Source organism: Malus domestica, chromosome 13, assembly GCF_042453785.1.
Source record: "Malus domestica chromosome 13, GDT2T_hap1".
Lineage (NCBI taxonomy): Eukaryota > Viridiplantae > Streptophyta > Magnoliopsida > Rosales > Rosaceae > Malus > Malus domestica.
Genome location: NC_091673.1, coordinates 12354033 through 12366774, shown reverse-complemented (window position 1 = coordinate 12366774; position 12742 = coordinate 12354033). Strand labels below are relative to the sequence as shown.

The 12742-nt window shown below is 38.3% G+C and overlaps 2 protein-coding genes across 4 annotated transcripts; one reads left to right on the top strand and one right to left on the bottom strand.

Annotated features, from left to right (window-relative positions):
• Window positions 1–180: 180 nt before the first annotated feature.
• LOC103452849 (uncharacterized) lies at window positions 181–10500 on the top strand. 3 transcript variants are annotated; one of them, XM_029091363.2, is made up of 13 exons: window positions 181–387; window positions 474–617; window positions 717–832; window positions 965–1119; window positions 1913–2001; window positions 4970–5519; window positions 5813–5980; window positions 6246–6409; window positions 6538–6617; window positions 7039–7150; window positions 7763–7837; window positions 7944–8106; window positions 9009–10500. In XM_029091363.2, exons 1-12 carry the CDS (start codon window positions 298–300, stop codon window positions 8085–8087), a joined length of 1887 nt encoding a protein of 628 aa, XP_028947196.1. In that variant the 5' UTR covers window positions 181–297; the 3' UTR covers window positions 8088–8106; window positions 9009–10500. The 3 variants fall into 3 exon arrangements, with proteins under 3 accessions (XP_028947196.1, XP_008390606.2, XP_008390605.2); XM_008392384.4 differs by lacking the exon at window positions 9009–10500 and adding an exon at window positions 8585–8873; XM_008392383.4 differs by lacking the exon at window positions 9009–10500 and adding an exon at window positions 8529–8873.
• Window positions 9123–10838, bottom strand: LOC103452847 (extensin-like). Its single transcript, XM_008392382.4, has 3 exons — window positions 10676–10838; window positions 10502–10586; window positions 9123–10380 (listed from the first exon to the last, which is right to left on the bottom strand). Exons 1-3 carry the CDS (start codon window positions 10679–10681, stop codon window positions 9374–9376), a joined length of 1098 nt encoding a protein of 365 aa, XP_008390604.2. The 5' UTR covers window positions 10682–10838; the 3' UTR covers window positions 9123–9373.
• Window positions 10839–12742: the final 1904 nt, after the last annotated feature.

The window sequence follows — 12742 nt, the reverse complement described above, 5'->3', positions numbered from 1 at the left end:
GATGTAAACTTATCAATTAGACTTTATTTAATAAAATCTAATCTTTCAACCAAAAAAAAAAGAAAAAGTAAACGATGGATCCAAATAAAAAAAAAAACCATAAAAATGGGCCGGTAGACAAACAAAGCCCAACATTTGAAAACAGCCCACATTAACAGCGAATGATGCCCTAAACGATCTTCAGCTGCCCTTACCCTCTTCTCTTCTCCACGTTCTGGGGTTCAGGGTTTAGGGTTTAAGCTCTGCACCTGTACGCAGCTCATACTTGTCCTCTACTACCAATCCCCAACTTCCGGCATGGCCTCGTCAAACATCAGAGACCTCCTGACGGCGTTCAGTCCGTCTCTGGACTTGTTGGCCATTAGCTCCGGCGACGGTCGAATCAAGGTACTTCTGTAATTTTATAGAATTTGGTTGATTTATTTCTCTATTTGTTATGAAACCATAATTTTCAGTTTCTGGGTTTGCGTTAGATTTGGGATACTGTGAAGGGGCAGGTCCAGACTGAGTTTACAGACATTGTAGCATCGGAAGATACAAGCATATATGCTAAACGAGAAAGAGGGCACCTCTCAGTTGATTACACTTGCATGAAATGGTTCTCTTCCGAACGAAAGGTTGTGAATTTGCTTTCGTTTTAGATTAACAAGTAAGCTGTAGTAAACTTTTTTTGTGAAATTAATTTTATTTTTGTGCAATGCCGTCCATTGTTGCAGAAGAAGAGGAAGCTTGGTTCCTCATTTTTGGTTTTAGGAACCGGTGGCGGCAATGTTTTGGCGCTTGATGTGGCTGCTGGTCATTTGAAGTGGAGAGTTAACGATTGCCATGCTGGGTTAGCTCCCTGCTTAAACTTTCTTATTTGTCTACATATTATGTTAATGTATATAATGCCTTGTGTTAATGTATGTTTTTGACTTCTCAATCCACCTAATTAATCTTTCTGTTGCATGTTCTGTTGGTGCAGTGGTGTTAGCTCCATATCATTTGCAAGAAATGCGTCGTGTATTTACACTGCTGGTGCTGATGGGATGATTTGTGAAATTGACTCTTTGACGGGAAACCTGTCAGGGAAGTTCAAAGCTTCCACTAAGGCAATCTCCTCTATGTCTGTTTCGTCAGGTATGTTACATATGTATATGTTCATCACCCTACATCTTATGTTACTATTGCTTAGTGCATTGTTCTGCTTAAGGTTCGTGTTTGATACTGCTTGGTTAAAATGACTTTACGAATAATACTATCTGGATTCAAGATTTCATGATCGACTGCCAATATTTATTCCAAGCCAATGAGCATCCTCTTCCATAAACCAAGATTTTACCAGGATTGTAGTTTAAGAGAGATGCGAAAGTGAAAGCGGGGTAGCTTATGTAATTGGATAACCATCACTGAAAACTGTCTTGACTGGATTATTAGCAATGCCTTTATGTTGTCTAGGTAACTAATTAAGTTGAGAAACGATAACTAATGATGGTTATGCATGGCAAGTTGGTAACTAATGCTGGCCAAGAACTGATTTGTCATAAGTCACAAATAGAGAAAAGGAATTCCGGTGGTGACATTAGTTCTAGTTGCGGTTCCTGTGGAGGTGTAGAGTTGGCCATTCAATATATATATATATAGGTGGAGAGGGTCTTAGTTATTAGGTTTCAGTCAGATATTTATAGTGCATGTAATACCTCTCATATTCTGTCTGTTGTATGTTGAAGCAAATTGTAGTTCCAACATCCAAGTGTATATAGTAGTTAATGCTAAAAAAATGTAAGATTTTTTGCTAAAAAAAAAAAAGTAAAATTTTGCAATATTTGTCAAGGACCAGCTTCATGTGCGTCCAAATTAAACCATATTGTTAGATTGTGCCATTTGGTATTTTTCTGATGGTACATTGTGGATGGCCTTTTCTCTGCACCAGATGGGAAAATATTAGCAACTGCGGCTGCACAAGTGAAGATTTTCAATTTGTCTAACCACAAAAAGATACAGAAGTTTTCTGGCCATCCCGTGAGTTTATGAATTTATTATATTCTCCTTTTTTCTATTACACTTTTTGCCTCTTTGGGTGCCTAAATATGTGTACATGTTAATAGTCTGCTTATCTTCAAATGATCTTTGCTGGTTTACCATTGTTAGAATGTGATTAGTAAGGAAATATTTTTTTTTTTTGATGAAGAAACAAATTTTTATTGCAATGAAACAATAAAAATACAAAAGCGGACAAGAAGTCCACAAAGACACAAACAAAACAAGATAAATAGCACCATCACCCATACATTTACCAACTATAAAAACAATACAAAACTAACTAATAGCTGCATTCTAGTTACGCCGAATTTCTGAAAAAGACAAATCTCTAAATTCTGTAGTAACTGAAGCCCACAGAGATGACCATAACAGAACATTATCCCACATATCCTCCCTTCTACTGCCTTCGTTGTTCTAAAAAATCTGCTTGTTTCTTTCCATCCAAATGACTCAAAAAATAGCTGAAACTATACATCCCCATAAGACCTTGATTTTCTTCCCCTTTCTTGATAATTTTTGTTCCTCTACCATAAGAGAAAAACAATGCCTCGGTAAAACCCAACTGATACCAAACTCCTTAAACAACTTCAACTAGAGATTTAAAGCCACCGGGCTGTGAAGAAACAGATGGTCAACATACTCTGAACTTTTCTTGCATAAAATGCACCAATCAGGTTGTAGACATGAGCTAGGTCGCCCTTTTTGGAGCATGTCACAAGTGTTAATTTTCCCATGAGCCACTAACCAAGTAAAGACCTTCACTTTATTAGGAACTTTAGATTTCCAAACCAGGCCATAAGCCTGAAAAACCCTATCAGCACAGCTTTTGAGAAGATAATCGCAATAAGATTTAACAGAGAAACTTCCTGAAGAATCAAGTATCCAATTTCTTGCATCAACCCTTAAGGGGTGAATGCGAACCTGATCCGAACTTGTCAGGAAAGATGACAATTCGTCTAATTCCACATCACACAAATTCCTTCGAAACCCAAAGTCCCAATTCAAAGAAAATTCAGCAAAACTAGCCACACTAGAAATACTCTTGTTATGAAACTTGGATAAGTTGAACAACCTCGGAAATGAGACTTGTAAAGATCTTTCGCCTAGCCAAATGTCTTCCCAAAATCTAATTCGATCTCCTTTGCCAAGAACAAAGAGAAAAGAACTATACCCTTGGGAAATATCCTTCCAAGGACTTCTACTTGTTCCAAACCGAACTATCTTGGAATCCCAACCATTGTTACTGAGACCATACTTGCTTCTAATCACTTTATGCCAGATGGAATCACTTTCGACTGGAAAATGCCATAACCATTTAGCTAACAAAGCTTTGTTTTTTACCAATAGATTGCCAATACCTAAACCCCCTTCCTCTTTAGGTTTTTGAAACTGTCTCCCAATTAATGAGGTGATCTTTCTTATCTTCACCAACACCAGCCCATAAGAATTTCCGCATTAAGCTTTCCAGATTCGTGACTACTCCTTTAGGAATCTTGAACAAAGATAGAAAATAAATTGGTAAACTTCCTAACACCGATTGAATTAAAGTTAATCTTCCCCCCTCCTGAAAGAAAGGCACACTTCCAGCTCTGCAATCTCTTTTCGACTTTTTCCACAATTGGGTTCCAGAAGGAGATAGCTCTAGTCTAGGATTACCTCCTAAAGGAAGACCCAAATACTCAACAGGCCAAGTGCCCACTTTGCATCCCCACAAACCAGCCAATCTCTCAAATTTTTCTTCCTCCGCATTAATACCCATTAAAGAGCATTTGCCCTTATTCAACTTCAATCCAAAGATAAAACAAAAACAATCTATTACTGATAAAAGATTAGACCAACCTTGCTCACTGCCAGATAGAAAAAAGATTGTGTCATCGGCAAATTGCAAGTGAGAAACTTCCACATCCTCATAACCAACACGCAACCCCTCAATCAGTCCACCCTCGATGGCTCTTCCCAGTAATCTACTAAGGATGTCTACTGCAATATTAAACAATAAAGGTGAAAGAGAATTGCCTTGTCTAAGTCCTCTTGACACTCCAAACTTACCCCTTGGTTGGCCATTTATTATGATGGAAAAGTTGGTAGATTTCAAGCTAGCCCAATATCCATTTTCTCCACCTATCACCAAACCATTTTCTTTCCAACACATTAACTAAGAAATCCCAATCAATGTGATCATAAGCTTTTTCAAAATCAAATTTAAACACAAGACCTTCCTTCTTTTTCACCCTTGTCTCCTCAACCACTTCGTTGGCCACTAAAATTGTATCAAGAATCTGCCTTCCTTTCACAAAAGCTCCTTGAGCCTGTGAGACTGTGCCACTAATTACCACCTTTAGTCAAGAGGCCAACACTTCTGATGAAATCTTGTATAAACTCGTTGTCAAGCTTATAGGCCTATAATTAGCAACACTAATTGAAATTGCTTTCTTTGGTATGAGATGGATGTATGTTTCATTTGTGACTGCGTTGATGAATCCGCTGCTATGAAAATCATTGAAAACCCTCACAATATCTGATTTTACCCCCTCCCAATGTTGCTGAAATAATTCCACTGTAAGACCATCAGGACTTGGTGATTTATCACCCCTACAATCAAACACTGCCTTTTTTATTTCCTCTTCTTCAAAAGCCCTCTCGAGCCATGTTGCTTCCCCTTCCTTGATTGGACTCCAATCAATGCCTTCTATAGTTTGACACTTCCTCCTCACATGCAGGTCTCTTTCCACCATTAGGGAGGCCAACATGTGTAAATCAACATATGTAGGGGTTGCATTTGTATGAATTTGAACTTAAGATATTTGATACCTGGAAAAATGTTTTATTTTATCGTTTGTGTCCAAAAAGTTCCAGCTATCAGGAGGGCTAACCTTCGTTTTATATTGTAGTGTTTTCTTCAGCCGTTCTTTTTTAATTTGATAATATTTTCTCAACCATTCATTAGGGTGCTGTTCGCTGTCTGAACTTCACTGAAGATGGGAAGTATATCCTCTCATCTGCAGTTGGTGAAAGGTATATTTCAGTGTGGAGTATAGCTGGTGGAAAAAAGCAGTCTGCAAGTGCTGTCCTTAAAATGGAGCACCCTGCTGTCTTCGTAGATAGCAGGTGTATAGACAGTGGGGAAGTTAGTGATGTAGGTCTATATGTATTAGCGATTTCAGAAGTTGGCATTTGTTACTTTTGGTTTGGACAGAATATTGAAGAACTACGGAATGCGAAGCCTACAAAAATTTCACTATCTTCTGAAGACATTTTGTCTACAACATACAAGGGTGCATTACCCACAATATTTGCTGCGGTTTTTCAAGGAATTGCGAAAGCTGCTTCTGGTCAGGTATTTGTCGCTTATGGGTCGCCAGTGAAGCCATCATTCCAGAAAATTTTGGTGCATTCTGGAACAGACATAAAGTTGAGTAGTTCCCATGATGGGGTTCTTCTACCAATGAGTCAGTCCCTTGTCAAATCTAAGAAACGACAAAATGTACAAAATAGAGGTAAGACTTTCTCACAACAAGTTTTCCCTCTTAACCACATTTAGTCTCATTTCTTGTGGATTCCCTGGGATATATAGTATGAGATACTGACTGATGCATTAGGGACCCTGCTGAGAGGAATCAAAACCATAGTTTTATTTTTCTTCTTTAGATGACGCATCTTGCATTAGCATTATTGTTCGTTTTTAAATTTCGCATGCCTGCTAGGATTTGATGCTGCTGATAACCCCTACATTTTATTCTGATTCTTGATTTTTGGCCGTCAGCTGACTATTTGTGCAATGATCCTACAGTTATTGCATTAGGTCGTGCAAATGCAGAAGAAGCCTTGCATCCAATGCCAAGGATTTTTGATTCACATGGGAAAAAGAAAAGACACGATAAATTGAGTTTTGACCAAGATGAAGAAATGGCTGATTTGGATGACAGCAGGGGTCACACTGGCCTTGTGAAGAGCAAAGGTGGGTGTTATAGTCACTCAGGAATGCATTTGAAACTTTTCTGTATGTATTAAAAGTAATCTTATATGGCTACCAAGGCTTATGTAGTGATGGCTGCAATATCTGTTTCCACCATACAATACTCTATTTTGAGCGTCAACATGGCTTACTAAATGTTATTTGACCTTTGGTCATCATATGTTTATTTACTTTCCTATTGGAAGTAGTGCAGAAGATATCCTGACGGTGGTTTTACCCGTTTCATATGTTATGTTGGTATGCACAGATGGCATGGTAGAACTTGAAGCTGACACTGCAGCAATTTGCATGGAGGACAGACTGAGATCATTAGGGATAATTAGTAAAGTAGATGACCATACATTCAACTCTACACTTAATTCTGCAACATTTAAGAGTATTGATCTTCAGACTAATATGCCACAGAAGAAGGTTGGTTTGTTTAGTATTTACTTATGTGTGAATAGTGGCATGATGTTGTACTTTTATATTATTATGTGCACTTCCTGATTTCTCCCTCCCTTTATTTTGTCCTGATCTAAATACATATGATCTACCAGATGAGGGCAGCTGTACTGTCATTAGAACCTGGTGACGCATGCAAATTATTGGGAGTCCTTGTGGCCATGTGGCAAACAAGGTTTGTTCTTTCTGTTTTGGTCTTCTTTGGGTTTTCATTACATGCATGCATGCATGTAGAGTTATAAGTCATTTTAAAGGTGTAGATTTATTCTTTATGCATTTTTTAGAACAGTGAATTGTTAGTTTGGTTTTATACAGACAGTTTGTGAATGCTTTAAGTTAACTTATGCATGTATCATGAATATATGTATTTTCTTCCGTGTGTGTTTTTTAAAGGATGGAAGAATTCTGAATTCCATAATATCTGGTGCGCTAATGTGTATCTGAACCTGGTCCGCGATTTGGTTTTTATGACTGTTATTGACAATTTATGCGATATAGTGATAGTTTGCTTTAATATTTTTTTTTATCTGTTTTAGAAAGCATTACAGTATAAGTTAGGTATGACTTGAATTTTAATCTTTGATTATCTCTAACAGGTCTAGCAGCGGGAATAATGTTCTTCCATGGATTTACAGCATATTGGTAAATCACAGTCATGATATCATGTCTCAAAAGTCTGAAACCCAGATGCTTAGCTCCTTGTTGAAGGTAAAATTTTGTGACCAATTCATACTAGTTTATTACCAGTCACTATTTGCTCCCTTATTTCATGTTTTTTTTTTCTTTTCATTTTAGTTAGAATGAGCGCTTGAAATGACGTGTTGCATGTTAAAGCAAATTTTAACCTTCCGTCCTCTTTCACTGTGTATAAGTTGTAATCCAGTAATTCTGAAAAACAATATGGAAGACTCGACTTACAATTTCATTATAAAGTTTGTGGTTGACGAAGATCTTCCGTTGAAATGTTCCCTGTTGAGGAATATGGGAACCTATGACTTACTTTCGTGTTTGACTTGCAGTTTCTTACTATTCCCCACAGTGCTGCTAGGTGCCTGCTTTGGGCTTATGCATATGATATACCATTACCCACTACCCCTTGATGGGCAAAGCCAATGCCTAGATGAATCTTTGGTTAGACTACCCTCAAGTCTTAAAGTGTTACCTCTAATAAAATGAATTTCCACAAATTCCACCTGAGCGTAATAGTTTTTGGATTTATTATCTGCCTTATAGGGACATAATCCAAAACTCTCAATACAAACTAGACTCGATCTTAAGTAATAATATGGATGAAGCGCTTAATTGATGTTCTCCTTGCAGGTTACCAAATCCAGAGGGGCAGCTATTCAGCCTTTATTACAATTATCAGGTCGTTTGCAACTTGTGATGGCACAGGTATATAAAACCTCACATTCTAACTTGAATTCAGTAATTTTGTTGACCAAGTTTTTTGGTTTTTTGGTTTTTATCTTTGATTATTGTTTTTGTTCTGTTTGAATAGATTGACAAGGCAACCCACACAAAAACTCAAATTTCATCGCACACACATGAAATGAATGAAAGCGAAGATGAGGATGATGTAAACGAAATTCATTATGGGGAAGAAGGCAATGATTCTGAGATAAGCAGTGATGATGATCAGTAGATGGATTTTGTGATGGGAGGTAATCAAAACTTTACCGTTATACATTCATTCTTTTGTCTTCTGTTTTACTTGTTATGATGATCTTTGTAGAAAAAAAGTGTTTGTATGGAGATGACTTAGTGTACCTACACTATTTGTCTACTGTTTAATTGATTATTACACTAGCTTGCTTAAGTTTAATCACCGCACCAATCAGGTCAATGAAGTCTCATCCTGTGGTTTCTGCTACATTATGGAGTAGATTTATTCTTTTTAATGGGGTGTCTATTATGGTCCAGCCGATCCATGCTTAGTTTTTCTTGAGGATTTTAAACATTTTAGTTGATATTGAATATATGATGACATGTAACACGGTTTTGTTATTGGATTTCATGGCATATGGTTTATTTTGCATTTGTCTGTTCATAAGTTGCATTTCCTGTGCACTTGTACTGGATTTAGGACAAAAAAGCTTGATGCGGTGCAATCTGTTCAACATCTTTGCATCTGTTAAGCAGGCAAGTTTTAGTGCTCGGTGTCTCTCCCTGTCCAAGCTTTAACATCCACAGTTATGTTTTCCTCGGATTACCCCTCTACTCATTACCATGGTGAAGAAATTCAGATTTCTCCTAGATAACAATTATGAGTTTTCTTTTTCTTCCTACATTTTCTCTGCAATAGCATAAACACAAGTGTATCACTGTATATTTTCTGCGACTTGCAAAAAGCACAAGCGATTTTGTAAAAATTGTGTTACCGCGTACTATTTATCTTGCTGCTAATGATATATATTAGGTGTTCAGTTCATTCAGATCGGGCGCATCTAGTCCGAAATATCACTACTTAGTTATAAGAAAGGGTCTTTACACGTAACTGAAATTTCTTAGTATTTTTATACATATAAATCTGAAGTATGACTTCTCCGATGAATATTTAAACCAGGAGCTTCCTCTCTAGGGCAGAAGTTTGATCTTGGAAAATGTCAGTGTTGTAGATTTTGCGAGGAGAGAAACTGGAAACAATGGTTTTTCAGATAAACATTTTGGCGAAACACGGTTTCGGAAACTCCAGGTTGCAGGCAGTATGTATTAGCCCTGTTGGAGAGGGATTTAAGATCAGTTCTTTCTTCACTTACAAGCTTGGAATCTCATTCTTTCTTCCCATAACATCACATGATTATAAGAAAAAAGTATATTTTCCTGCTAATATATTCTCCATCAACTTTCTGGCCGTGATTCTTTTGGGGATAAACAGCAGCCCTCTTTTTGCACCATTCTCTCTCTCTCTCTCTCTCTCTCTCTCTCTCTCTACATTACGGTGCACGCATTTGGATTTTCGTCGCTAAAAATTGATGTGATGTTTCCGTTGCCGCTCCCGTTGACATAGTGCTGCTCCTCGTTGTAATGGTTCGTCCTCCTGAAATGCTCGTTGTAATGGTTCGTCCTGCTCAAATGTGTGGGTTGTGGAGGCGGCTGGATGTATCGATATTCTGTAACAAAAGGTGATGGCCTGTATGTGTTGTAGCTGTGTGTTACATACATAGGTGGAGGTGGGGTGTGACTCATTGTGGTGGGGCTCATCGGAGGAGGGCCCATTGTGGCGGGGGTCATCGGGGAAGGGCCCATTGGGGTGGGGATAGGGGCAGGCTCCGGTGGAGGTCCTTGGCTGTTATGGTATCCGTTCCAGTAGCCATTGTAGCCTTGAGAGTAGCCATATCTATAGCCATAATCAGGTGGAGGGTTACCGTGGTGGTATATGGTATGAACTTCTCCAACGTCTCTTCGTCTCTGGTGGTGTATTTGTTGCCCAGGGTTAGTCTCAGCAGCTACAGGTGTTGGCGCTGCTGACTCTGGTGCTGGCTGTTGAGGCGGTGGTGATTGTCCCGGTGGGTGGTGACTCTGGTGGTAAATTGTATGAACTTCTCCAACGTCTCTTGGTCTCTGGTGGTGTATTTGTTGCCCGGGGTTAGTCTCAGCAGCTACAGGTGTTGGCGTTGCTGGCTCCGGTGCTGGCTGTTGAGGCGGTGGTGATTCTCTCGGTGGCTCTGCTGGCGAGGCAGCTTCAGCTGGCGGAGCTGCCTCAGCCGGTGGTGGTGCTTCTGCCGGAGGAGGATTTGCCACCTCAGGAGCTGGTGCACCATTCTCCGGTGCTTGTTCTGGCGGCTGAGGAGCAGGCTCTGTTTGTTGTTCTGTGTGGGAACATATGGTGGCAATCTTCCTCGTCTTCTTAATCGCTTTTACTATCTTCTCCGGATCCGCCCACCCAATTATTGTCAACTTTTGTTGTGGGAAGTCAATGTAAAGCTCATATATACCTGCAGAAAAAGAAAAATGATTCTTCACTGAAAAACTAGAAGCTAATAAAAGCTGCGTTCTTAGTGTAAGAAACATACCAAAAACAAAAAATTAAAAAACATGGAACTCTTAATTTCTCACCATTGATGCCATGTAGCGCTTTCTTTATCTTCTGCACACATCCGTTACAGTCCATTCGAACATGAATCTCCGTCACCCGAGGTTTCTGCATTTGACAAACAAAAAAATTAACGTAAGCATGGACTAATACATGTAATCTGGAAGTATGTGATTGCAATTAATTTAGGGGCATACCTCCATGAGATGCAATGAAGAGGGTGGAGGGAGGAGAGAGGTAGGGGATGAATGAAGAATGAATTAATAGGTGGCATTTTATTTGTACACATCGAAAAAAAAGGGTAAGGAATAATAGAAAGCAAAGATGTGGGACATGCAAGGAATCTCCTTTTCGAATTGATTAATTTAGCCTGCAAACTTCATTGTCAAATGTGTTAAAAGGATGGAAGAAAGGGATGGGTTTTGTATGGACGATGGAATGCTGAGCCAAAGAGAATTTTCCTTTTGTGTGTGATGGAATGGATGGCTGTGTGCGATTGAGGGACGAGAATTTTCCTTTTGTGTGTGATGGAATGGATGGCTGTGTGCGATTGAGGGACGTCTGTCTTTTGAGATGATTAGGATATCCAAAACCGTCCATGGAGAAAAAAATTAAAAGGGAGATGATCAGATGATTTTGTTTACATTTTCATCTAGTCATAGCTTTTGAGCATTGAATTGGAGTTCCACTAATCTTATGGAATCCTTTTGGCACAAGCAAACATCGACGTTCACACACATGCAAATGACAAAAAAATTAGGGTTGGAAAGCATAAACCTCCTTTCATTTTAGTCGTAAAGTTTGATGGAGATTGGAGAGTTGCAGATTCTTTCACAGGCTGATCATTTTAAAAGGTGTAACTCCAGTGTCAGCCTGGTTTTCGATGAGCTTAACCATCTTATATTATATTCTAGCTAAAGATAATATAAGATTTTTATTCTTCTCGGGAGAGAGATCGTACTAAACCACGGGTAACAAATATTGCATGATTGTGTTTCAATGGCATACGGAATATTGCATGATTGTGTTTCAGTATAAGTTTTTCATTCTTCTCGGGATTAATAAAAAATTGAGGTCATATGACTTCTATCATTATAAAAAGAATCAACAGTATATCAACACGTCTATCGATTATACATGCGATTATGGCTAAACATTAGTTTGGATCCAATTTTGTCGAAGATTATATATTATGTGGTACTGAAACATTGTCACGTAGTATAATTAATTCATTTATACATTATAACATGCAAATTGGTTATTAACACTATTCGCTTCATCATCAAACTGTCATCCACCTATATTATAACTCTTGGAGTAGTAATACCACATGCAAGTGTTTTAGTACCATACCCTAGTTCTTTTTATTTTTCTTAGGATTGATAAGAATCTTAGGCGGTATGGCACCTAGACGTACCAGTTTTGAAAGTTGTTTGACTTTGGTCACTGTGAGAAAGATACCAAAGAACACATAGTTTTCACTCATGGCTGATATTTCTGTTGGAAATTGGAACGAGTTTTGCATTTATAAGTTTTCTAGTACATCCAGTCGACTTCCCTCAAGACGTACGGCTTTCTGCTATTTAGATTACTTGGTGCTCCTTGTTATCTAACTAAATTGCTTGATGCTTTTGAGTTTCGATTTTAGCCGTTCTTTTAGAAAAAAAAGAGTGCAATTGTATTGTGTATTGGGGCTGGAAGTGACATATAATATATAGTAGCCAGCTCCAACCATCCAGCACCAAGTGTCGGTTGGGAATCATATGACATATGTATTATAATTTCTTAAAGGCTTTTTAGCTAAAATGGTCTCTGAAATTTGCATAACTCCTTATTTTGGTTCCTGAGATATCAAATCAATAGAAGTGGTCCCTGAGATTGTCCACCATCCATCATTTTGGTCATTCCATTAAAAACTCCATTAAGTGTTCCGGAGCTCTTGGCCGGAAGTTTGGGCAATTTTCAAAGCTTTGTAACTCATTCTTTTCTTAACCAAATTCGACCCATAATATATCAAAATGAAGATAGGAAAGTGTAGAATAAGATTATACCTATTTGGAAGCCCAATGTTTGCCGGAGATGGTCGGAAAATAGCCTCAAAGTTGACTGGTCTGAGGGAAAACTGGAAAACTCGTTGGAAACTGGATAAAATTTAAACGTTCATAACTTCTTCAATACTCAACGAAATCAAGTGATTCAAAACAAAAATCATACTTCTCAACAAGATGAAGAGAATGATGCATTTTTCAGCGGTTAACTCGTCA

What these genes read in the sequence shown, in the direction of transcription:
- LOC103452849 (XM_029091363.2), top strand. Translation starts at nt 298, where the DNA reads ATGGCCTCGTCAAACATCAGAGACCTCCTGACGGCGTTCAGTCCGTCT. An exon ending in ACAAAATGTACAAAATAGAG is followed by an intron (nt 5,520 to 5,812) that starts GTAAGACTTTCT and finishes ATGATCCTACAG; the next exon opens with TTATTGCATTAGGTCGTGCA. An exon ending in GTGGCCATGTGGCAAACAAG is followed by an intron (nt 6,618 to 7,038) that starts GTTTGTTCTTTC and finishes TATCTCTAACAG; the next exon opens with GTCTAGCAGCGGGAATAATG.
- LOC103452847 (XM_008392382.4), bottom strand. An exon ending in AGCGCTACATGGCATCAATG is followed by an intron (nt 10,381 to 10,501) that starts GTGAGAAATTAA and finishes CTTTTTCTGCAG; the next exon opens with GTATATATGAGCTTTACATT.